Here is a 27,489-nt window from a genome sequence, read left to right as displayed (position 1 = left end):
CATTTTCATTATTCCCCCATGTAGAGAGCGACCTGCTGCGATCCTCATAGAGATCAAAAGCATTGATGATACATCCAACTTCGATGAGTTCCCAGAGTCTGACATCCTCCAGCCCACAGGTGAGACATGAAGGGTGTGTGTGTGTGTGTGTGTGTGTGTGTGTGTGTGTGTGTGTGTGTGTGTGTGTGTGTGTGTGTGTGTGTGTGTGTGTGTGTGTGTGTGTGTGTGTGTGTGTGTGTGTGTGTGTGTGAGTGTTGTGGGTAATTATTTGTGTATAGGGGTCTGTGTGTTTGTGTGCATTCATGACAGATGAAGAACTTTTTTAATCCCCATTAAAAAGTGTTGTCTACACACTTCTGTTGACATGAAAGTCACATGGAACATAACATAATTTATTAGATTTTGAGTTGATTGCAGACTTGTGCTAATAGAAAAGTGACATGCCTAAGGATGCAATCACACATGTTTTATACATATATATATAATATATATATCATTTTATTTTTATTTACCAGTATTTATTTATTTATGATATGAAAAGAAAAGTGCTAGAAGTAGAGAGGCCAACCAGTAACCAAAAGGTTGCTGGTTCGACCCCCAGCACCAACTTGAGTGTCTATTTCAGCTGTAACTGGGGGTGGCTGGTATGTTGCATCAATCTGCACCTAATTTCCATGAATGTACGACAATTGGATCAGGAGATGCAATTTTGAATATTTTACGCTTGGCCCGATGTAAAGGTTACCAAAATCAACAGGGTGCTTCCTCTAGGGCAGAGGTTCCCAAACGTTTTTGAACCAAGGCACCCCTGAATCTTTCCTCCTTCTCCAAGGCACCCCAACTCAAAACATTTAGCAGTCCTTATACTAAAAACAAATCATGATGAATTTAATTGTATTTATTGATTAATAATATTATGAATAGGTATGTTATTTAGTTTTGGCTGAAAATAATGCCTTTGTAAATAATTTAATAACAATGCACAAACAAACCTGAATGAGACATGGCATGGTGATTGATTGATTTTTATTTAGTAAACATTTTACAAAGCGCATGTAGTACAGGGATAACACATTCAGTTATTCAACTGATTTCCATGTATGTACATTTGACCAAAATGTATTTCTCCACTGAGTTTTAACAGGATAATAAAAGCATGGGCAAGAATGCATTAGCTCAGTCAAACTTTAATTCAATTAAAAACAACAGAATATGTATCAGAGAAAACGTACGGTTATATCTATAACCATAGTGATATGAGTATAGCGGACACTCTGCGTCCTACTGGAATACATTCCCAAATCAGTACTAGCACTGAATAAATCTTCACATGCACCTATATACACCCATTCGCCTGGCCACACCCCCATCCGCTCCTCTACATAAGCAGGGGTGTGGCCATACTAACAGCTCCTTCCCAAGTCTTTCACCACCAAGGCGAATACCACGGGGTCCTCAGTGAGTCCGACGCAGAGCGTCCGCTATACTCTTATAACTATGGTTTTTTTTTTATCCTCTTTTTCTCCCATTTTCTATATATTTTCTCCCATCCCAATTTCGTATCATCCAATTCAACCCTCCCCTGTCACGGACGCTGTTTCTTGCCTCCCACAAGCCGGCTGCAATGTGGACTAAGTCATACATAGCACAAGTCCCCTCCGGTACTTGAGGTAACAGCAGTCGCATCTTTTCACCTGCGCAGCTCGATCTCTCAGTGGCGAGGAGTAACGCGTGGGAGGCTCACGCTGCCCCCGACACTTCCTGATTCTACTGCGCAGGCGCACCAACCGACCTGTAGGAGTCGCTGTCCACAACGCCCGATCCCCACCCTTCAGTTTCCCTCCCCGTAATACGGCCAATGTGTATTACTGTGGACGACCAGCTAAACTGAAAGCAAATGTGGAGCGCTGGGCTCGAACTGACGAGCCCAGCGTCTCCAGCATTTCGTGGCGAGTGCCTTGCCCACTACGCCACGTAGCCGCCCCTCATATAACTATGGTTATAGATATAACCGTACGTTATAGATCGTATAGCTACCGCTCTGCGTCCTACTGGAATACAGGAGCTGAGCAGAGCGGAAGCTTGACAAATGTACCTGCTGAGGCCCCCCACAACCATCAGAACCGGGGAGGACCTGAGCCCCCGGACCCCCCTAGTGGAGGACGGGAGGGAATCAGATCAGACTGTGCGAAGAGGGGTTTAGCAACTCAAACGCGCAACCCACATGCCACTAGGGAATGAACGGGAAGAAATAAAACCCCTGTTACAACCCCTAATATCACACAACCCCTAATATCACGGGGTCAAGGGCAAAAACCCAACCCCGTGGCAAGGCTGTAGCAGCGGAGCGCGAAGGAGGACCCAGCTCCAGGAAGGGACTGGACCCCCCGGAAAAGGGGGCCTGGTGAGGCCAACGATGCCGCAGCATCGAGACCCCACCAGGCGGTCACTAGTGACACCACCCCCCACATCGCCAGCGTATTTGGACAGGGCCCATCCAAGAGCAGGCCCTTTCCCCCCTACAGCACGCCGCCCTGAAGCACTCAAGAGGCTACACCCACAGCGGGACCAGGCAGAGCACCGGGGAGACAACCCAAAAGAGGTCGATCCCTCAATCCAGGCAACAGGCCACTCGACCTGAGCCTGGAGCACTGCGGACTAGACAGGCGCCAAAGGGGTCTGCTGAAAACAGCACCTCGGTGGAAGGGGCGTATGCTGGCATCCTGTGCACCATGTCGCAGCCTCCACAAAAAAAACCGACCCCTAGAGGGGCCGAGGCAGAGAAGGCTGACATGATTGGCAGATGTCATGAAAGGTGCGGGGGCACACTCACAGGCAGACGGGGCCAAGCCCGGCCTACCCTGAGAGTTGACTCCGCTACCAACACACCTGGAAACCAACCACCACCTTGGTTCTAACATGAGGCGGTTGTTTCTATAACCCCCCAAGAAAAAAATCCAAAACACAACTGCGGTTATACACTGGCTATACAGCAGTACAAGTGTTTCAGTTTTCAAGAAGGGGTTAACCCAGGCCAACAGGTCGATGAGAATGAGTTCGGACCTGGGCCTGGCGGACCGGGACGTACACGGGGATGCCAGAGGGGTTCTATAAGAACCACCTCGACAGCACCCTCCCAGCCCCGCCAAGCAGGAGAAGAGAGGGGCGAAAAATAATGGAGACTGACCAGGCTCCTTTAGCACAGCGCAAGGTACAACACAATATGGACCAAGCAACAGTGAAGGATAACACGCAGTGACATAATCACGAACATCTCCATAACATCAAACCCTGCAACGCCCGGGCCGACCCGGCATTTTCCCCCCGAAAAAGCACAAGTCCCTCAGGGTACCAGAACAGCAGATCTGCGCCCCGGCGGACAATGGGTTAACTGACCTGGTCCCGTGTCCTAATCACGCCGCCATCCCCAGTCCCAGGAGGGGGGTAGGTACGCGTGTCGATCTAAAACATCACAGAGGGCGCCACCAAGCCGCGCCCGGTGGCCCACCCCAAAGGCATGAGACCCCTCCGCCAATGCTTTGATCTATTCCGTTATCTCCCCCCAGAGATGAACGAGAATTCATCGAGACTAACCTAGTACACTGGCGCTCGGAAGAGACAATCCTAGTTGCCCCACAAAAACGCAGTTTCAATGATGAGCAACCAAAGGCGCGCAAGCCCATGCGTGGTTCCTATCAGAAGCACCCAGGGCCAGCACTATGCACATGTCGAGACCAAAAACATATCAATGGTAATTCTAACAAGAACCCAGATAACGTTCCCTCCAAGCCGCCTGGGAGAGCGGCAGGAAGCTGGCCAAGACACAGATATGGGTCCCATATGACTCGCCCAGGGCCAACCAATAGAAACGCGCCCAGTGACGTACCCCCCAACCCCCCCCTTCCCTACCCTGTGACGTGCTGATCCAGCAACGTGACAGGAAGCCCGAAGGATAGGAGGTCCAACCCCCTGACCAATCAGAAAAAGGGGAGGGAGGGTTTATCAGTTCACCCCCTCATGACCCCTCACCCCTGATACGATGCAATGACAAAGCAGAGCCATGACACCAGTCATAGTGTGCTACACGAAGCGCATGTATACCTGTCAAGGTAACAGCTTCACATAGGCTCATGTGCGAACCTGCCACCTGAATTTTTACACCTTTTCCTAAAGGAAGAAAAACACAGACCAAGAGAGGGCCAAGGGCCCTGGTACAAGAGCTTACACATGTAACTTCTGTAGGCCAACACCCAACCCAGTTGTGGATCTTGACGACACACACAACCCTCCATCACAACAAAAAAGGGCGAAAATACACTCTCACTACCGTAAGAGGAATGCCGTTTTTCATAACGAGAGAAGACACAGGTCCTCGATTAAGTACTGGTCACAGGCCTTGCTAAGTCCACATGACAGCGACCAAACAATCTTCAGAAAGAAATTGCCTCTCTAAGCAGGAGCACAACCCCAGCAGAAGCTGAGGGGTTACACCGTATCCCCACAAACATAGTGAAACAATATATTGTAAACAAAATCATGTTTGAGGGGAGGGGGGGGGGGGGGGGGGGGGGCCCAGGGGAAAACCGGGGGGGGGGGGGGGGGAAACACCCCTCACCACCTTACCCCTGATACGACTTGTTTGAACAGGTACAGCCCTGTTTATATGTGAAACTTGCCACCTGTTTATTGTCATCACAAGCTGAGAGGGACTCATCCCTCGATCACATGCCACTATGCATAGCTTTGCAGGGTAACCCAGCCAGTCGTGGGCTCAGCTACGTTGTCCAACGTTACATGAACACACCTCTCGTCATACAACAAAAACCCAGTTAATTTTTACTCGCGTAAAAAACAACGCCATTTTCTAGGTAGAGAGAAAGCTATACCAGCGATCAAGACAATTCACACACAGCACATGTCGTATCTCCAAATGTAGTGAAGCAACATACGTTTTGGAAAAAACATTGTTATTAACAAAACATTCGGAAGGGGAAGGAAGGAAGAGGGGGGAAATGTCCAATGGACCCTTACCTGCACCAATGAACGCAGGCTGAGAAGACCGCAACAGGCTGGTCTCCACGTTGACGAAAAGCCCTCGCTGGCGGGGCAAAAGAAGCTATGGCTGGAGCGAGGCTCCGGCGAAACGCCCCCCCCCCCCCCCCCCCCCCCCCCCTCCAACAGCCGGTCATGGTGCAGGCACACCTATGCGGCCGACCCGGGTTCGATCCCAGCTCCCGTCGTTATTTGTCGCATGTCCTCCCCGCCTCTCCTCCCGTTCGCCCTCTCCTCTGTCGGTCCTGCGTGACCAATAAAGCTGTAAAAATGCTAAAAAAAAAAAGATGACGTCGTAGTCAGAGTGCTAGGCCTGCTATTCTCACGGCTAATGTTCAACGGTGTGGCACAAGCTAACAGCTAACTCCAGGCTAACTGGTAGCATCAGGCTAACGTTCCCAGCCGAGCAAGCGTACAGAGCTAGCGTTGTAGCTAAACAGCTAACTGGCTAACAGGTAGCTCAACCCAGCTAGGACGCAAGCTAAGCAGCTACCACCGAAACTGTACAACGTGAGGAAACAATATAGGCCAACACTCAGACAGCCGCTGTCTGTCCCTCTCCTCATCCGAAGAGAGAAGAGAAAAAGTCAACACAGTCTTCAGAACGGTGATTATCAGACACAGCGGTGTCTGCAACAAGTCCCTCATGAGCGTGGAGGTATTCTCATAATGAAACACCAAACTCACCTCCCTCGCGCCGGGTGATTTTCATCTTGAAAAGTGGGGCCCGCGCGGTGACAGAGGGGACTTGTTTGACCAGAGATCCGGGGGATTGAACCGCAGATTCGGATACGGTCCCAGGTAACAAAGCTCCCGATGAGGAGCTCATGTAACGTGGGCATCAAACCAGAACCCTCTCCACGCCGCTAAGAAGCAGCAAAAAAGCTTACCAGCCTGGAGCCGGCCTTCGTAAGTCGTGCAGCCATTCCCCCCATAGCAACACAGCTGCCGCTTGCATCTCAAAACCATCACCCGCCCGGAGAGGCAGCTAGCCCTCACACGGCCGAGCGTCTCCCAAGCAAAGTCCAACTGCAGAGCCGGAGGTAATACCTGTCCAACTGCAGAGCTGGAGGAATGCCGGCGGGGATTAGCTCAGCGACGCGAGCCCCTAATACGAAAATGCCGGTGGAGGTCAGGATGATCATCATCTTCTAGACACTCCGGTGGCGAAGACATTATCGCTGTATTTCCTCGAAAAATAGTGAGAGAGAAAATAAAGATATAATGTCAACGCAGCTCCTTCTCTTCAACGTAGCTCTTTTCCAGCTAAACGCAAGTGGTGTATACAGACACTTGATGGTGGTGAAAACAAGGAAGGAGCTGTTAGTATGGCCACACCCCTGCTTATGTAGAGGAGCGGATGGGGGTGTGGCCAGGCGAATGGGTGTATATAGGTGCATGTGAAGATTTATTCAGTGCTAGTACTGATATGGGAATGTATTCCAGTAGGACGCAGAGCGGTAGCTATACGATCTATAACAGGGGTGGCCAACCCGCGGCTCGCGAGCCGCATGCAGCTCTTTGCCCGTCAATGTGCAGCTCTTCCACCCATAAAAAAGAAAAAAGAAAAGAAAATTTTGTACTTTTTTTTTTTATGTCACTCATTCCATAAGGACGTGGAATAAACATTTACACTTTTTTTTAAATGGTCCATTTGCATGTTCTTGGTATCTGAATCTAGGGACATATGGATCACTGTCAGAAATAGTGTGTCTGTTACTAGGCCTGAGTAAATTGTAATGAACCAAAGGAGAATATCAATTCTATTTAATTTGTTTTTATCTTTGACTGTGAATAACACCATGCTAAAATTGACCAGACCTGAAAAATCTAAGCAAATGAATAAAGGGAAGATGATTAAACAGAATGTTTTGTAGATACAGTACTGAATTCTGCCATATTTTTTATAATGTAAATTTCTCCACCATTTTTCATCATATTGCAACAAAGTGTTTTGCAAGACGTTCACAGAAAGGTAGAGAAACTAACTGCGTTCTGTTTTATGGCAATAACGTTCAGGTTTGTGGGAGATAATCCCAAAAAAATAAGAGAAATAAAAAAGTAAATCCAGAAGTCAGATGATTGACAGGGGCTGGTGTGAGCTGGGTAGGGTCGTTTTTCTAAATTTGAAAGCCCTGAGTCTCTTCCAGGACAGTGACGGAGGCCAAACGGCGCTACAGAGATAAAATTGAACTCCAGTTTGAACAGGCTGACTCCAGAGCTATGTGGCAGGGGCTCAAAACGATGACAGACTACAAAGGCACCTCCCTCAAACTGAACAGTGACATCTCCTTAGCAAATGACCTCAATACCTTCTATGCGAGGTTTGATGCTGGTAATAACAACACCAGCCCACAAGCCACGGCAATGGGGGGGGAGGGGGGGGTCTGCTGCTGATGGAGACTCAGTGTTCAGGGTAACAGAGCATGAGGTGAGGCGGACCTTTAAAAAAGTGAATATCGGGGGGGGGCAGGTGGCGCACGGAGATTACGTTCGTCACCAACACCGGGAGACACTAGGATTAGTCTGTTCGAATCCAGCTCCCGGCGTTGCTATCAGCTTGGCTGGCCTCTCACACTGATACAATTGGCTGTATCAGGGGGTGGGAAAGCTGAAGGGTGGGTCCTGGGCGTTGTGGACAGCGACCCCTACAGTTCGGTCGGGGCGCCTGCTCAGCGAGGGTTGGAACTGAGGAGAGATAGTGTGGCCTCCCACACGCTACACTCTCCCCGGTGAGAACCTGCGCGGCCAGGTTGGCCTGCCCCAGGCTGCACATGCGTCGGAGGAAAGCATGTGACAGTCTCCGGTCTCCCGGACCAACAGTAGGGGAAAGTACGCAACAACCAGGAAGGGTGGGATGGGAGAAAAATCGGGAAAAAGGAGGGGAAGAAAGATAAAAAAAAAAAAAAAGTGAATATCAGGAAGGCAGCAGGACCGGACGGCATCCCCGGCCGCGTCCTAAAAGTCTGTGCCGACCAACTGGCCCCGGTATTCACTGACATATTTAACCTGTCCTTAGAACAGGCTGTCATCCCCACCTGCCTGAAGAAGTCCACTATTATCCCTGTACCCAAAAAATCCAAGCCTGCTTGCTTCAACGACTACCGCCCTGTAGCTCTCACCTCCATAGCCATGAAGTGCTTTGAGAAGCTAGTAAAGGGCTACATCTGCTCCTCCCTCCCCATCAACATGGACCCCCTGCAATTTGCATACCGCCCCAACAGGTCCACGGAGGACGCCATAGCCCATGTGCTGCACACAGCAGCATCACACCTGGACAAGAGGAAGGGGAACTATGTGAGAATGCTATTCATCGACTACAGCTCGGCATTCAATACCATAGTCCCCTCCAAACTCATAGCCAAGCTCAGGGACCTGGGCTTGAACTATGACCTCTGCCAGTGGGTCTTGGACTTCCTGACGGGCAGACCCCAGGTGGTGAGAGCAGGCAACTGCACCTCCTCATCCATCACCCTCAACATAGGGGCCCCCCAGGGCTGTGTTCTGAGTCCCCTCCTCTACTCCCTGTACACACACGACTGTGTGGCTCAGCGGAGTAGCAACACAATCATCAAATTTGCTGACGACACAGTGGTGGTGGGCCTGATCTCTGCCAACGACGAGAGGGCCTACCTGGAAGAGGTCAAGGTCCTGGCGGGATGGTGCCAGGAAAACAGCCTCTCCCTGAACGTCAGCAAAACAAAGGAGATGATTGTGGACTTCAGGAGGTCGGGGGTCAAGGACTACAGCCCCCTCAGCATCGACGGGGCACCGGTTGAGAGAGTCAACAGCTTTAAGTACCTCGGAGCCTACATATCCGAGGACTTGACATGGACCACACACATTGACAGTGTTGTGAAGAAGGCACGACAACGCCTCTACTTCCTCAGGCGCCTAAGGAAGTTCCAAGTCAGTCAGAAGATCCTTAAGAACTTCTACTCATGTACAATAGAGAGCATCCTGACTGGCAACATCACCTCCTGGTTTGGGAATAGCACTGCACAAGACCGAAGCAGACTACAAAGAGTGACACGTTCAGCCGAACGCACAATCGGAGGGGGGCTCCCCACCCTCCAGAACATTTACAACAAGCGGTGCAGGGGCAAGGCTAAGAGAATCATTAAAGACTCCAGTCACCCGAACAACTGCCTCTTTGAACTGCTGCGGTCAGGCAAGCGATACCGGAGTCTCAAGGCGAGCACAGAAGGACTCGGAAGAAGCTTCTATCCCCAGGCCATCAGGCTGCTTAACGAACAATGAACACTACACAACAACAACCATCAAACGCACATAGCACACACATCCACACGCACACACTCACTTTAAACAAACACACTGTAGCACCCACTCCCCACACTTTATAGCACACACTCACTTTAAACAAACACACTGTAGCACCCACTCCCCACACTTTATATTTATTGATGAAGGATTGCACTACAACTCGTACACCTTACTGTAAATTGTACCTAAATTGTACCTCATCCCATTTCTGCTTTGCACTATATAATATTGTACATTAGTACACTGCATAGTATTGTATATTATATGGTAACTCAGTTACGTCTATTCTGCATCGAACATTGTACATATGTCTATACTGAACACTGTGACCTCATTTTCTACTTCTAATTTACATGCTATACTATGTTATTTGATACTATCTTGTCTAGCACAGTCTCTGGAGCGTAACAGTAAGAAGCATTTTGTATGAAAGTATTCTGTACTTCTGTATGACAACTATTAAAGAAACTTGAAACTTGAAACTTCCTTAAAAAGACTACACTCACTTTTGGATGTGCCACTTCCTCCTGTCAATATGTGCCGGTTTCCGACTCAATGCCCTGAGATTTCTATAATCTTATATTTCACTAATAACAGTTAAAATAATTGGTAAACAAACGTAATGCTGAAAATATACACTTTTACTGTATATCTCGGGCTTAAGAGGTTAACCCTGTGAGGCCCAAATTAAAAAGACATTAGCAACTTCAGAGGCCAGAGGGTGGGACATATAAACTATATACATGTGCTTAAAGGGGAACTATCTTATAAATGGCCTTTTTCAGTGTTTACCATTGTTTCTTAGCTATGTGGACTTATATTAATAGGATCTATGTCTCTAATTCTCATATTGGCGCATTCTTCCAATTCTCCTCTCACAATATTCATGAACTGAGTCATCTGAAAATGTGCATATCTGTGATGTCAGAGATTTCTCAGCTGCATAATAATGTGGCAGTTGATGTGGCAGTTGGCACCAGGCCACACAGTGGTTGGAGCCCAGCCTCAAAACGGCTTAAGATCTTGAGGTAGAAAAATGCGGTTTTTGAGTACTTGATTAGAAATACAAAACAATGATTTTTTTTTGGAAAAAAAACCTAGGTGTTCCATAGACTCACAGGAATTGTGTAAAAGTGCCCAAATAGTGAAAGAAATAGTAAAATAGTTCCCCTTTAACATTTTTTAAATAAACATTCTTTTTTTAAATGGCTAAAAGTGATTTTGTAATTTTGCAACCGTGGGTCTCACAGGGTACTTTTAACCCTGTGAGGCCCAAATAAAAAAGACATTAGCAACTTCAGAGGCCAGAGGGTGAGACCTATAAACACATGAAGGATGCCGTGACTGAAAAAAAAGGTTGAGAAACGCTGGTATATGGTGTGGCTCTTTGTGGTACCACAGTAATTTTTGTGGCTCTTAGTCTCTGACTGGTTGGCCACCCCTGATCTATAACTAATCATGATGAATTGGTTGGTTGGTTTCAAAATCTGTTTAAAACTGCTAAGTGAGTTACTACAATTGCAATCGAGTTCAAATCCATTGAACAAAAAATCATATTCCTGTAAAACTTAAATAACAAGACTACCAATGAAACTTCAACACCATTCATTTTAATTATCGATGAACAATATTATGTATTATTTTTAACATTACAAAATTTAATAACAATGCACAAACACACCTGAATGAGACATGGCATGTACATTTGACCAAATGTATTTCTCCAATGAGTTTTAACAGGATAATAAATGTAATTGACGTGCATGCATGGGCAAGTTAATGGCAAGAATGCATTAGCTCAGTCAAACTTTCATTACATAAAAAAGAAAATAGGCTATGTTGTGCACATTTAGTGGGACACATGCGCCTGCTTTTGGGAGCAGAGTCTCTTTATGTGGGAAGAGATAGTGGACAGCGCAACACGCAGGTCCTCTTCCACTGCCAGCCACGTGCGTGTCTTGTTCTTGGCGTATGTGAGAGAAGAGAGAAGTACCTTGACTGCACTCTGATAGATGGATGGATACTCATGTCCCACAAGCAGCCAGAAGCGATCCAAACCCAGTTCCCCATTTTTCAGTCTCAGGGTGCGGTCCATCATCAGCTCTGTGAGTTCATCTTGAGCTTTGCTGCCTAAACTAGCGGCTGATGCTGAAGCTGATGCTTTGCCTATCCGGAACGGATCCCGGAGCCAATCGAAGTCTTGATTCATTGGAAGGAAATACGACTCAAACCTCTCCTCCAGCATGCACAGGTGTGCAGCGATCAGTTTAAAAAAAGATGCTGACTTGTGTGCTGCGTCATTGGCTGTCAACGTGAACATTTAAAAAAAATGCTTGGCCACCCACCAATATTTTTTTAAATGTTCTGATAAACTATTTCTGATCAATCATAATAATATGTTATTCATGAGGGCTGTGTAACATGAATGTAAGATGAATACGGTAGATCCGGAGGCATGGGCTATAAAATTTTTTAATTAAATTGTTTTATAAATGCAAGCAGATCTGGCAGCACCCAGTTTGGGAACCCATGCTCTAGAGGTCATGAATGTGCATTGCACATTTGAAAAGATTCCAATGAAAGCTATTTGAGTTATTCCATTCACACCCAGGACCTGCGGCAGTCGAGGTGAATCCACAATATAATATGTGTCAGGGTTTCATTTGTATCTAGAAAGGATATGCAGATTTCAACTGCCTTGTGTGAATTGACATTAACACATTCAGCGCCGGAGCTATATGGCGAATATAGGTCTAGAGATGGTCGCCGCTTTAATCAATGGGAGGACGGGGAGATTTGCGAGTGCTTAAAGGGGAACTATTTTACTATTTCTTTCACTATTTGGGCATTTTTCCACAATTCCTGTGAGTCTATGGAACACCTCTGTAATATATATATTTTTTTTTATTCATTGTTTTGTATTTCTAATCAAGTCCTCAAAAACAGCATTTTTCTACCTCAAGATCTCGAGCTGTTTTGAGCCTGGGCTCCTAAACCACTGCGCCGGGCCGGCCCCCCTGAACATTAACATGCAGCAGTGACTATATGACATCACATATAGGGCACATTTTCAAATGACTCAGTTCAGTGAGGGTGAATATTGTGAGAGGAGAATTGGAAGAATGCGCCAATATGAGAATTTTGAGACATAGATCATATTAATATAAGTTCACATAGCTAGGAAACAATGTTAAACACTCAAAAAGGCCATTTATAAGATAGTTCCCCTTTAAAATATATCTTAAATTATGGCTATGGGTCTAATACACCTGTCGCTTATCAATGAGTTGCTTGCAGTCAACATGTACAAAACAGATTGTTTTTTCATCGGTACATTTCCGTTTGATACCGTTTTGAATACGAATATAGTTTTGGTGATTTCTAGTAATTCCAGAGAAAGATGCGATAATAGCCCTTTAGTGGAATACACAAAACACGTTTTTCGGCTGATTTATGAATAGTTTTCAAATAAACGTTAGATTATCTATAGTATATGTGTCCTCATGCACGATACAGAAGCGGGCAAAAAAAATCGCTTATCCGTGCCTTTTGTCGGCGCCAACGGCACGCACACACACACAGACACGTTGTGATCGCTGTGAAAGAAACATCTGATTAACCCAAGATTGGTAACATAGAGTCCTTACCTCACATCTGATGTCCTGCAAAAAGTTGAATCCAATTCCTGATCGCCATTCCAAATATTGATCACATTTATTGATCCAACGTTATATCCAAAACACATCATCCACGCTTCTCAGAGTGTCCCCGGTCAATGTGGTATAACGATACTGCATGCCCGAGAAGGAAAACCTGGACCGGACTTTTTCTTTTGATGCACAGTCCCAGCCAATCCAATCCAATGATGTGCAATACCATCCGGGAGACGATAGGCGGCGGTATTTGCCCTTTTGTGAGCTCAGACCCATTCCCAACTATAACATCAGGTTGGATGGATGAAAATGAATGGATATCGCTAAAAGAAATAACTATTAAAACCCGACTATACTCGTGATTGGCGCTCAAGCGATGGTGAGTTAACCCGACTATACTCGTGATTGGCGCTCAATGAGTTAATTGACTTCCCGCTGCCACACAAATCCGCTTTAAGGTTCTTGACCTGGCATTCTGTGCAACGAGGGGAACAGCTCTCCCCTACCTCCAGTCAATGGTCTATAACTACACACCCTCAAGATCCCTACGCTCTACCACCTGAGACCCACTCCTATTCGCGCTCCTTGGGGGTCATCGATACGAAGCAGGCTATTCTCTGTCCTGGATCCACGGTGGTGGAACCAATTTCCCATTTTCAACCCGTCCAATTTTCTGCCGTCGACTAAAAACACTTCTTCAATCTATATCTGAACTACAAAAAACATTATAATTAAAAAAAAACTTAAAAGACTTCGTTTTCTACTATTATGTACTAAGCTACTATGTCTATACTACTATCTATATGAACAATGCAACTTACCCTTACCTACCAGAGGTGTATCCCTTACCTACCAGAGGTGTAACCCTTACCTACCAGAGGTGTAACCCTCCTGCTGACTTAAAAGCATCAGCTAAATGTAAATGTAGTAATCTTCTTCTTCTCTCCTTTCTTTGGCTCCTTCCCCTCCATCCTCATCCAGCCTCTGCAGCTGCCAGCAACCATGCGGAGGCTGACTACAAGAGCAAGGACTGGGTCTTTGTCAACTACACGTATAAGCGATTCGAGGGCCTTACAGCCAGAGGAGCCATTCCCTCCTATATGAAGGGAGGCAAGAGATGAACTCTGACCCCACTGTGTCCCTTCCCACAGGCTCCTGTTTCCCTCTGGCACCAGTCACGTTCAAGAGACAAGTGTTCTGAAATGTTAAGAAATCAGGAGTGTTCTGTGGATGTCTTCGTTATCTCTGTCCGTACCGCCTGGACGTTGGATTCTAAATGTGCAAGCGATTCGGCGAACGGCCATTTTCTTTGCTCATTGGAAGTGCAGTCTGACGTTAGTTTGGCGGCAAATGCTCCCCCCTGTCTTCCTGTTCAGTTCACCTTGGTTCCTTCACTCACCACTGTGCCGGGTTTAGTCCTATTCAGTTTTATTAAAACGACAATGTGTTTCAAAGATTAGGGGGACAAATGTGGCCTGTTTCTGGACTTTTATGGAACTTCCTGAATGACAAAGAGGCTAATGACTGAAGGCCCAGATGCTGAGGTTAAAAATATAGGTGGAAAAAAAGAAGAATATGCTAAGACTAACCACTACACTGAACAAGTGCCTTCCTAAAATAGCACTAAGCCCCCACCCTTTCAATGGTCCCTGTGTGTGTGGAAACTATTCTCTAGTCTGGCCACAGGCTGGCTGGATGACTCACTCACTCCCCCTGTGATGTCATCCCACTACTTTTTAACCCTTAAAAGGGAAAGCAGTCCGTCACTGTTTTCAGCCAAGTTTTGCCATCGTGTGTGTGGCCACCAGGGTGGAGTACAGCAGATGCACAATGGTCTATATACTCACCTGGAACCTCCAAAGATTGTTGTTAAGATATCCCTCAAATATTCTCACAAAATGTAATTTTGTTATCAATGCTGTTGGATTGCCAGTCAGGGAGAATCATTACAATTTAAAAGAAAAAATGTATGGTGTGTGTTTGTAAATGGTGTTGCTGCTTGTTTATTGCTGTGCCCTATCCAAAGAACTGGGAGCTATATTTTGAGATGATATATTATTTACTCAATGTGCTGGATGTAGAATTCAAGCCTTTATTTCACTTATACATTTTTTACATCTTGTACGTTTATATTATTATCTCATGATATTCATATCTCATCAATTTCTTGATCCTCCAATAATGACTGTTGCGCAGAGCTTAAGATAGCTCAATTGCTCCTCTGTTTGTATCTCTGCAGTATTTTCTCAGTCTCAAAGGAAGCACTGTCACATTTCTGTGGATATTATATACATTTCATTTTGTAGTTTAATTTCAGTAAATTTTAGAGCATTGTCCACTATTGTCTCAGTGTGATGTTGTTCTGTTGATGACAGATCTGTAGATAAGACATACAATGAGAGTACTGTATATACTTCCTGTTTGTCCAGTTTGTTGCAAAGCATATTTTTGAGAGTCAACTGCACCACACACAGTAAGCTTTAAATGGCAAATAAGTACCTGGAGCCGTATGAATATTTATAATTCAACAATGTTAAGTGATGTTTGCCTGCAGAGTTGGGTTCAGCTCACTATCAATTCAGTAAATTCCAGAAGTGGGTTTTCTGCAAAATTTTAAATGTTCTATTTTTTAATAAAAAAAATTTAAAAGCCTAATTGAAAAGGATTGGTCATTGTGAACTAATGTGCAATTTCTTGTTTATATATATATATATATATATATATATATATATATATATATATATATATATATTTTTTTTTACATTGATTTGACAAGTGAATTGACCCCAACCCCTGTTTTGTTGCATGATGAATGGCTGAATGACGTTGGATCTGGTGATCCAGATATTGAGTTGTTGTTTTTCACAAGGGTGCTTTGGGTCCAATCTCTACTTTTATTTCTTTATTGGAGAAGTAATTGAGATGATGTTTTGTGTGTTTGTCTATGCAGTTAATAGTGTCCAGTGTGGGGCGGCTACGTGGTGCAGTGGGCAAGGCACTCACCACGAATACTGGAGACTGGGCTCGAACAGGTAAGCCTCCCTGTTCGAGCCCAGAGCTCCACATTGCTTTCAGTTTAGCTGGTCGTCCGCACTAATACACATTGGCAGTATTAGGGGGAGGGAAACTGATGGGTGGGGATCGGGCGTTGTGGACAGCGACTCCTACAGGTCGGTTGGTGCGCCTGCGCAGTAGAATCAGGAAGCGACGGGGGCGGGGCCCCTCCAAAGCCCAGACCCCTGACGCTGAAAGATCGAGCCGCGCAGGTGGAAAGATGCGACTGCTGTTACCTCGAGTATCGGAGGGGACTCGTGCTATGTATGACTTAGTCCACATTGCAGCCGGCTTGTGGGAGGCATGAAACGGCGTTCAAAGACGGGGGAGGGTTGAATTGGACGATACGAAAATTGGGATGGGAGAAAAATAGAAAATGGGAGAAAAAGTGGATAAAACAAAAATGTTTGTCCAGTGTGATAACGACAGCAGAAAGAGAATTTACAGAACGCACCTTTTTAAACGTTTTTTCTTTTCTGGGGAATTTAAATATGTATATCACAATGTCCTGTGTATGACTTGGGTATTTGTTTAATGAAACATTTGGACTGATTACATTTCAAGAGGTACAAATGCTTTGTGGTTGGTACTATATCTCTGAAGATGAGACGATTTTTTTTCTTTCTTTTTTAAGAAATGCTCAAACTGTTCCCTTCCTTTAAAGGATCATTTAATAAAACACACGTTACTCTACAAATAATTGCAATTATTTCTCATTATGGGTTGACACTTCATTGTTCACAGCACTGTGTAATATTGGGTTTTTATATTGTATGTTCAATGTGGTCTCCAGTACAACCATTTTCGTTCAATTCATGTTTTGGTTTCAATAAAGCTTTTATACTTTGGCAGTGTGGATCTCCTTTTTACACCTTTAGTTGATTAGTTGATGGTTTTGCCAAAACTCTGTGTCCCTCGCTAAATCTAGTCTTATCCCAAGACCACAATATTTAATGTCAAGATTTACCTGTTGTCTAGTGTTAGCCATGTAACAAGAGCCCAAACAATCAAAAGGAGAATGAAAATATGTTTCCTTTTCTGTTTATTATTTTTGTTGTTTGGGCTACTACCTACTTATTTACATTTTTGTTTGTGATTGGGCCTAATAAAATGGACAACAATTTGTCAAACGTTATCTGAATTAATAAATATACCAATTTAAATGGCAAGGCAAGTGTTTCAAACCTTAAATTATGGTGAGATGAGAAATTATTGAGTCTGAATAAGAGAGATGCCGTTTACAGTCTACCTCATGTTTAAAAACAGGAGGAGCAAACATGCTAGATTAATTTATTAACTTTGTACTTCACAGATGTACTATACCAGGTTTTTAGGTCACTACACATTCAAATCACTGCATCATGTATCAATGTATGATAAATCAATTGGATAAATTATGGCATTCAATCTCATCTCAATTCTCAAAGCAAATTACATATTCTCCCATTCTCAAAAAACCTGGTGCTGACCCAGCTGATCTAAACCATTATAGGGCCCATTTCCAACCTTCCCTTAATTTCTAAAACTCTTGAGAGGGTGGTTGCCGCTCAGCTTCAGTCCCACCTTGACAAACAACCTCCACGAACCCTTTCAATCCGGTTTCCGCCAAAAACAAAACCGAAACAGCCCTGGTTAAAATCACCAACAACCTCCTCTGTGCAGCTGACTGGACTTCTCACCATCCTCATCCTCCTGGACCGCCTGGCTGGCATTGGGATCACTGGTGTCGCACTCTTCTGGTTCACATAACAGTTTTTACAACTAAGAAATCACAAGTCAGGGTGTTTGGCTGTTTCACTGGGTGTCCCCCAGGGGTCAGTATTGGGTCCGCTCCTATTCATCATCTATCTCCTCCCCCTCGGCACAATCCTTCATCACCATGGGGTCCATTTTCACTGCTATGCCAATAATACATAGATCTACATCTCCAAACCCACCACTGCCCTTCCCCCACCTCCCTCACCACCTGCCTTGAGGACATCAGGAGCTGGATGAGCAGACATTTCCTGGAGCTAAATGGCAGTAAAACCGAGGCCCTGCTCTGCTCATTGGCTTCAAATCCACCCTCACCAAATCACAAAACACCCCAGTTCCAAACACCATCACCGACGGCTTCCATGTACCTTTCTCTTCCCAAATCAAAACCTAAGTCACATTTAAACTCTCTATTGAACTTCCTCCACAGGAACAAAACATAATGCCATAGATATTGTGTTTTGCATTATTGATTGATGGTAGAAATGAAATGGTCACACTATATACCAACAGATTCATAATCAATTTTCATTATATAATAAATAACTTTAATATACATTTACATTTTACATTTAATATACTGTGTAACTTCTGATTATTTTTTGAATAATTGTATCATCAAGCAGCTCTGAATGATATTAAATATGATATAGAATACTATATAATATACACTATTTGTTGAGTTATTGGTATTTATTACATTTAGTTTTATTTTAGTTTAGAGTTTTTCAGAATATTTTAGTTTGGCACCAAAACACCAGGCCAAATTACTGGCACATATAAATGTACAGTAGTTGATGTAATTATGTGAACTTGATTATCACAGCTATACTTTTATCAATATTTCTCATACAAAACGTTTTATAAACCAACACTAACATCTATTTACATACCCAATGAGTCTATGCACAATTGCCGGTTTCAACAGAACTTGGCTGTAATGTTTTATGTATCAAAAATATGATATCAAAACAATTTTGTGACTGTAGAACTAATGGGTCAGGATATATGCTCATTTGAGAATTGAAGGTCTGGCCTGATGTTGGTGCTAAAGGTCATGGAGTCACCAAAAATCAATAGGTGTCTTCCTCTTAGGATCATGAATGTGCACAGGAAATCATGGCAATCCGGCCATTACTTTTGAATATATCTCATTCACAGACAAGACAATCATATAAACAAACAAACTAAAAACTAACTTTCTTGGCAGATCTCTTTGTGCAAACCATGTACAAAGTATAGAAAAATAGTAATGCGCGGCTGGGTGGCGCAGTGGACATTGCACTCATCACTAACGCAAGAGACACCGGGTTCGACTCCGGCTGTCGGCGTTGCCTCCGGCTTGGGCCAGTCGTCATACTTACTCAATTGGCAGAGTTAGTGGGTGGAAGTCGATGGGTGGTAATCTGGACGTTGTGGACAGCGACTCCTACAGGTCGGTTGGGGACGCCTGCACAGCAGAGACAGGAAATGGCGGGGGTAGTGTGAGCCTCCCACACGTTACACCTCGCCAATGAGAGTCTGCGCTGGCAGGTGAAAAGATGTGACAGGCTGCCTCCTCGTGTATCGGAGGGGACACGTGATGCAAGGCTTCTATCCTCCCTACAACCGGCCAGTGGGGGGCATATGCGAGCAACGTTCAAGACAGGGGAGGGGAGAATTGGCACAGCGGGTAATTGGGATGGGAGAAAAATAGAAAGAGGAGAAAAAGTGGATAAAAAAAATAAATAAAAAAATAGTAATGCTTGTGACATCCTTTGTGAAACAACATATACATTTACATTTAGTCATTTAGCTGATGCTTTTATCCAAAGCGACTTACAAATTGTGAACAACAAGTCAGCAAGAGGGGTACATCTGGCAGGGTCATTGTTCATCAAATGGTATCAAGCTTTTAATTTATTTTTATTATTTATTAAACAATTTCAGATGGGGGCGCCCTCGTGGCGCATACCATAGTGCCTCGCGCACCTACGCGGCCGACCCAGCACCCGTCGTTATTTGTCGCATGTCTTCCCCACCTCTCCTCCCGTTCGCCCTCTCCTCTGTCGGTCCTGTGTGACCAATAAAGCTGTAAAAATGCAAAAAACAAAAAAAAATTCAGATGTTTCAGACAATTGAAGAGGTGTGTTTTTAGTCAATGGTGGAAAATTGGCAGGGTTTCAGCTGTGGTGGGAAGTCGTCCCAAAATTGTGGCGCTTCGCTTTGATGACCCCCCAGGAACTCGAATAGGAGTGGGTCTGAGGCGGCCAGAAGATGCAGAGCGTAGGGATCTTGAGGGTGTGTAACCTGTGGTACCGACCCAAAGAATTACATCTGGTCATAAATCCATATTTTTTTTAATATTGCATATAATTTGCGATTTTTTTGTCAAACGTTTTCAAGTATTGTGCATCACTAACATGTCACAAAAGCATGTAGAATGTATATTATCATCAATACGTTAGTTTAGCAATATGTTAAAAGTGCCATTAGATAGTTTTAAAGGGGAACTATTTTACTATTTTTTTCACTATTTGGGCACTTTTACACAATTCCTGTGAGTCTATGGAACACCTCTGTAATATATATATATTTTTTTATTCATTGTTTTGTATTTCTAATCAAGTCCTCAAAAACAGCATTTTTCTACCTCAAGATCTCGAGCTGTTTTGCAGCCGCAGCTGCAGGTGCCACCTAAACCACTGTGCACCGTCGTGTTCGCCTGAACATTAACATGCAGCAGTGACTATATGACATCACATATAGGCACATTTTCAAACGACTCAGTTCAGTGAGGGTGAATATTGTGAGAGGAGAATTGGAAGAATGCGCCAATATGAGAATTTTGAGACATAGATCATATTAATATAAGTTCACATAGCTAGGAAACAATGCTAAACACTCAAAAAGGCCATTTATAAGATAGTTCCCCTTTAAGTTTTCGATTTTATGAAGTCTATTCCAAGACGGAAATGGAAATTTTGAACCATGGGAATTGTAGCCTTTTTGCGGCCAGCGTTGGAATTTTTCCGAACTACACTTCCTGTCAGATACTGTGGGGGTTCAAAGTTCAGCGTTCTGAATGAATCATATCAATAACTGTTATGATTCGCAATAATAAGCCACAAAAGGTAACGTTTTTGACAAATATTGAAACGCAGTTAGTTTCTCCTCCCTATTGTTAGCATGTAGGAACAATTAGATCTGAAATTGGTGAGGAGGACCTGAGGAAATTGGTGAGGAGGACCTTCAAGAAAGTGAATATCAGGAAGGCAGCAGGACCGGACGGTATCCCCGGCCGCGTCCTAAAAGTCTGTGCCGACCAACTGGCCCTGGTATTCACTGACATATTTAACCTGTCCTTGGAACAGGCTGTCATCCCCACCTGTCTGAAGAAGTCCACTATTATCCCTGTACCCAAAAAATCCAAGCCTGTGTAGCAGTCTGGAAAATATGGTATATTATTCAGAACTGCTGACTGTGTTTATATCCCTTTTTGTACACAAAGACATTCTAACTAGTGTCATTGATTCACACGAACAATGACACAAACGTCCCCGTTCCAAGAGCATGTGAATACGGATCATAAATGACAGTATTGATTCATATTTTACAGTGCGTCTCCCCGTGTGACTGGCAGGCGGGACCAGCAGGGGGCAGTAGCAGGCAGAGAGTGGCGGAGAGAGCTGAGAGATGATAAAGAGAGGAGTGCAGCGGAAGTCGTTCTCTTCTCGGCAGTGAACTTGACCACGAGAAGTCACGTCTAACGGGGGAGCTCTAGACAGCCCCGTTGCTGACGTTTATGCCGGAGAGCCCCGTGGAACCGTGACGGGTGATAGGAAGTACTGGCTAGTGGAGACGATATCCTAGCAGTACCAGTGTTATGATATTACGAACATTAAGTGCAGAGTCGGGCACTAAGAGTCGAGTTATACCTAGTTACAGTGAGCGGTATAAGTAGCGTGCGGCTAAGGTTCACAGTAGCATTGCTCGTGTTATACCTAGTTACAGTGACGGTATAGTCTGCGTGCCAGAGACGTACGGGACATCCAAGCAGTCTGCCCGGGCGTCAACAGCTGTCTGCACCGGAGAGCAGCAGCACACCCTGCCCCAGGCTGCCTGCAGGACACGGGGAGTTCTTTGCCACCGGCAGAGTTCGCCCAGCACCAGCTCAGCCAGCACTGCCTCTCTGCTATAGCTCCGCCTGCTAGCCCCTGCGGCGCGAGTGTTCGACGCCATCTTGCCTCCCGGACAACAGTGGAGTGACGAGGCGGCCATTTCGGATGAGTACAAACGAGCATTGATGCTCCCGACTCCATATACAGTATACAGTGTGGTGCTGCCCGCGGGCGAAGTTAACGTTGTTAACCACAGTTCAATAGGGGTACCCCAGACAATATATACCGGTATTAGCATAGGACTTTTGCAAGGTATTTTGTGGGCTCACTCTTTTATTTTATTCCTTTTCTTTGAGCGTGATAAGGCGTGTATTTCCTAAATAATTCCCGTTCTGTGAATCCCTTTATTCTCTTCCCTATGCTTCCCCCTTCCTTCCCCATATTCTCAACCGGGGACAGTAAGAGTGTAATTCCTTAAAGAAGGTGAATACTGTGGTCCGCCCAGACGTGGGCAGCGTTTAGTCTGGGTACCTGAGAGCACTTGGTGCCTGTGTGTGATACTGTAATTGACTTATGCTAATAATTCATGCCAGTAATTATTGTATGGATACCCATGGTGCAGTAATCACCAGCCGTAGCTTTGTTGTAACCAGGCTGAGTTACAATACAGTCATCCAGAGCGGGAGCACTGTGTGTGTCTTTCATTATTTCTAACCCTAACCCTAACCCTTTGCTACGGGTAATATATGTAATCGTAACCCCTTGCTATTCTACCTTTTCCATTGTAAGGGTTCTGGTCGTCTCACTAAGGGAGGGTACTGCTTGCGGGGGGAACCCAGTTATTTCTCTACCATCCGGTCAGTAGGTGTGGGAGGGAAAAAGGGGCAACTGTGGAGGGTGAGGGTGTGTTGGGGAGTACTGCGGACTACTCCAGAGAGAGGGAGGAAGACCAGAGTACCGGACCAGGTTTGTAAACCCTGGGCCTCATTCACCCCCACTACCAGCCTCCAGTTGACGCTCCGGACCCCAAAGACGGAGGTGCAGCTGGCCAGGGTGCTACTGTGTCTCGCTACCTATTGACCGCACCCCACAGTTCCCACGAAGCAGGGATAATCCACCCTGCTACATTTGGCGTCACGAACAGGATCAACATCCTACTCCACTCCCTTGTAAGTGACGACCCAGAGACCTGAGATGTCGGACAACGACGCCCCGAAGCCCGATGCCAAAGCCGGGCCGTCCCGGGTGACGCAAGGAGGTGACTCGCCGCCCCCGCTCAAAGAGGAAGAGGGGGGAGCCGAGACGGTGCAGACCTTGACCGCCGAAGTGGAGTTCCTAAAGGGTCAACTCCAAGACCAGGCGGAAGCCCTAGACCACCAACACGAACAACTGGAGCAGGCCAGGCACAGAGAGTCGCGTGCCTTGGCCCAAGCCATGCTCCAACAGCTTCCTCCAGCGCCCCTCCCAGTGGTGTACGTCCAACGAGAGCGGAAGTGCAGCGAATTTGGAGGGGGGAAAGAGAGAGGAGAGCCGCTGGTGGACGACTGGATCCGAGACATGAAGGTGCATTTTCGGAGCAGCAGAGTGCCCGGTGACGAACAGGCGGAGTTCGTACAGCAGCATCTAAAGGGCGCGGCTAAACGGACAGTGCGCTTCGTGCTAGAAGGGACCGCCCCGGAGCCGGACGCCGTGTTCCGGGTGCTGCAGGAGACGTACGGAGACAAGACCTCGGTCAGTGAACGCCTGAGAGAGTTCCTCGACCGCCGACAAGGAGATGGCGAGACCGTGAGGGAGTTTGCGTATGATCTACAGGAACAGATGCGTCGCATACAGGGCCGGGAACCCCAACGAGTCGCGGATCCTGCCGCCCGGCTGCAGGAGCAGTTTGTGGTAGGCCTGAAGGATGGGATGCTGCGACGGGAGATGAAGAAGTCCATAAAAGAGAACGGAGAGCAGACGTTTCTCGGATTGATGATGGCGGCGATAGACTGGTCGGAGGAGGAGATGGTCCTGCCCCCCAATAGGGGTGGCGCCCAGGCCCTGGTCCACGCCGCAGCCGCAGAAGGACGAGAGGCCCCGATGAGCGGAGACGCAATACAGGGAGCTTTTAAGCGGCTCTTCGCAGGGCAAGAGCGGCTGGACGCACGTCAGGAGCAACTCTTCCAGGCCGTCCAACAGACGCGGGACGCGACCCAGAGAGGCGGCCCCGGACGGCGACGCAGAGACGACGCGCCCGCCGCTAAGCGGGAACTGCCCCGCCGGGACGAAGAGGGCAGGTTGATTTGCTATGCCTGCAATCAGCCGGGCCACATCAGCAGGGAGTGCCCCCGCCACGCCAGCGAGCCCCACCCAGCCCCTGCCCCCACCCCCGAAGTTCCGGGCTCGTCAGGGGACCGACCCGGATCCCGAAGGGCAGTCAACGGCGTCGTAACCGGAGTCGCCGACTCGGCCGCAGGGGGCACTAAGACGCAAGACATGGGGGAATGTCTCACCTTAGACGTCCAGATTGACGGGGTCGAGACCTGCTGCCTCTTCGACACCGGCGCCGAAGTCACCACCATGACCGAAAGCCACTTCCGCAGACACTTCCCGCGGTCGCGGTTGACCCCCTCCAACTGGATCACTCTCTTCGCCGCCAACGGGTTGGAGATCCCAGTGGTGGGGTGTCTCTACGCCGAAGTGAAGTGCCTGGATATGACATTTCCGGGGAAATGCATATTCATACTAAAAGACGATCCAGGCCGAGTGGCCACAGGAGACGCTATCCCGGGACTTCTGGGCATGAACGTGCTCGGCGGGGTAGATGGCCTGTTCAAGGGGATCAAGGGGATGCGGCCGGCGAGCCGAAGACGTGTCGACGCGGGGAGCGTCGCCATCCGCCGTGTGGTCGCCGCCATGGCCCAGGAAGCCCGAGAGTGTATCGCCCCGGGAAGGATGGGGTACGTCAAAGTGGCCGGCAGGGAACCAGTGGTCATTCCCCCGCACAGCGAAGTGGTCGTCCCAGGCCGTTGTGAGACGACAGCGGGGATGCGGCGTCCCGTGATGATAGAGCACACGCCGAGGGCCAACCTGCCTCCCGGACTATTGGTGGCGAACGTGGTGGCATACGCCCGACAGGGGAGAGTGCCTGTGCGGGTGTTGAACCCGACCAACGTCGAGATGGTGCTCCGACCCCGGGCCAGGTTGGCAGAGATCCACTGCCCCCGTCAGGTACGGCCTAAGGAGAGAGTGACCGTGGAGGAAGTGGAAGGAGGCGTCCGAGTGACGGCGATTCAGACTCGGGACCGCCCGCCAGAGGCGGAGCCGGACGGGAAGACCCGCGGGCTCGCCGTGGACGTACAGGCGAACCTGCAGGATCTCACACCGGCCCAAGTGAGCCGGCTGAATCAAGTATTGGAGAAACACAAGGCGGTGTTCTCCGTGGACGACGGGGACTATGGCTACACAACCACGGTCACACACTACGTTCCCACTGGTGACGCACACCCGGTCAAGCAACGGCACCGCCGAATACCGCCCCACGTGTTCCAAGAAGTAAAGAGACACGTGCAAGATCTGGTGGACCTGGGTGTCCTGGTAGAGAGCTGCAGTCCGTGGGCGTCACCAGCCGTGATCGTCATAAAGAAAGACGGCTCCGTGCGGTTCTGCTGCGATTACCGCCGCCTAAATAACGTGACACACCGGGATGCCTACCCCCTACCTCGTATCGAGGAGTCCCTAGACGCCTTGGGGCAGGCCAAGATCTTCTCCTCGCTCGATCTCACCGCCGGCTACTTCCAGGTGGCGGTGAAAGAGGAAGACCAAGAGAAGACGGCTGTCACGACGCCCTTCGGCCTCTACCAGTGGACTCGTATGCCCTTCGGACTGTGTAACGCACCCGTGACGTTCCAGCGGTTGATGACCGCCGTGCTGGGGGACCTGGCCTTCGACGTCCTACTCGTCTACCTAGACGACGTCTTGGTGTTCGCCAGCGACTTCGAGAGCCACTGTCAGAAGCTGGACCTGGTGTTTGGACGGCTTCGGGAGCATGGACTCAAACTCAAGCCCCGGAAGTGCTTCCTTCTGAAGACCGAAGTCAAGTTCCTGGGACACGTCGTCTCCGCGGCCGGCATACAGGTCGACACCGACAAAGTGAAGGCGTTGGAGGACTGGCCGGCGCCACGCTCAGCGAAGGAAGTGAGGCAGGTGATCGGGTTCCTGTCCTATTATCGGCGGTTCGTGCCCCACTTCGCCCAGGTGGCCCAGCCACTGCACGCCCTGATGGGGAAAGAAAAAAAGGGGTTCGCCAAGGGCCGGCCCGAGGCCTTCAAGTGGACGCCGCAGTGTCAGACGGCCTTCGACCATCTGCGGCAGTGCCTCTTGACACCCCCGGTGCTGGCCTACCCCGACCTCCAGCTCCCCTTCATAGTGACCACCGACGGGAGTTACTTGGGACTGGGAGCGGTACTCAGTCAGGAACAGGAGGGCGTGGAGCGAGTCATCGCCTTTGCGAGCCGAGGCCTGCGTGGGTCCGAAAGGAATGACCAAAATTATAGTGCGTTCAAGCTGGAACTCCTCGCCCTGAAGTGGGCGGTCACCGAGAAGTTCAGAGACCTCCTGATGTACGCCCAGTTCACCGTGATCACCGACCACAACCCGTTGAGACACCTCGGCACGGCCAACCTGGGAGCAGTGGAGCAGCGGTGGAACGCTCAGCTCGCGGAGTATGACTTCGTGGTGCACTACAAACCTGGTCGACTCAACCAGAACGCAGACGCTCTGTCTCGCATGCCGATGCGATCAGAACCCGAAGTGGAAGACACTGAGAAAGACTTCCTAATGATAGCCGCGGCTGGCACCCACACCCGTCAGGGTCTCCAGGAACGGGCCGTTCCATTGTCCGTCCCCGCCCCAGTCGCCCGCGAGGGCTACGTCATGGTCCCAGCGGAGGAAGTGCGGGCCCTGCTGTGCCCTGGGAGACCGACAGAGACGCGGGAGGTCTCGAGTGTCGGCGCACGACGGATAGCGGCACAGAAGGGGAACAGCGGATATGACTGGGCGGAAATGCGACAGCTCCAGGCGGACGATCCCGAGTTGGGTCCGGTGTGGCGGGCGGTGGCACAGGGGGTCCCCCCCACTAAAGTACAGCTGAAGGAAGGAGACCCGAAACTCCGCAAGTTATACGGGCAGTGGGAACGATTCCGTCTGCATCAGCAAGTGCTGTTTCGGCGCGTAAGCGATCCCCGGGATGGAGAGGAGGTTCTCCAGCTGGTGGTGCCCACAGCCCTGCGAAGGAGGATCTACGAGACCCAGCACGAAGACGCGGGACACTACGGGGGACAGGGGACGGTGGTCCTGATGAGGCGAAGTTACTACTGGATCGGAATGGCAGAAGAGGTGAAGCAATGGGTGAAGCGATGCAAGCGATGTGCATTAGCCCGCGACGTGTTCCCTAAAGCCCAGGCCCAGATGACCTGCACTAACGTGACGGCACCCATGGAGGTCCTGGCCATGGACTTCACCGTGTTGGAGAGGTCGGTGGGTGGCTACGAGAACGTACTGGTGCTGACCGATATGTTTACCAGATTCACTATTGCCGTACCGACCAAAGA

The 27,489-nt window shown here is 47.9% G+C and overlaps 1 protein-coding gene across 2 annotated transcripts in view; it reads left to right on the top strand.

Annotated features, from left to right (window-relative positions):
- LOC311230109 (serine/threonine-protein kinase 38-like) overlaps positions 1 to 15,683 on the top strand; it is an 87,863-nt gene extending 72,180 nt beyond the window's left edge. For both annotated transcript variants that reach the window (XM_084316269.1, XM_084316270.1), the window contains exons 13-14: positions 25 to 119; positions 13,971 to 15,683. In XM_084316269.1, the coding sequence (XP_084172395.1) occupies positions 25 to 119; positions 13,971 to 14,110 (235 nt within the window). In that variant the 3' untranslated portion in view covers positions 14,111 to 15,683. The remainder of the gene's footprint in view (positions 1 to 24; positions 120 to 13,970) is intronic.
- The last annotated feature ends 11,806 nt before the right edge of the window (positions 15,684 to 27,489 follow it).

The sequence above is a fragment of the Notolepis coatsorum genome (assembly GCF_963971535.1).
Source record: "Notolepis coatsorum genome assembly, chromosome: 6".
NCBI lineage: Eukaryota > Metazoa > Chordata > Actinopteri > Aulopiformes > Paralepididae > Notolepis > Notolepis coatsorum.
This window is presented reverse-complemented; position numbering and strand designations above follow the sequence as displayed.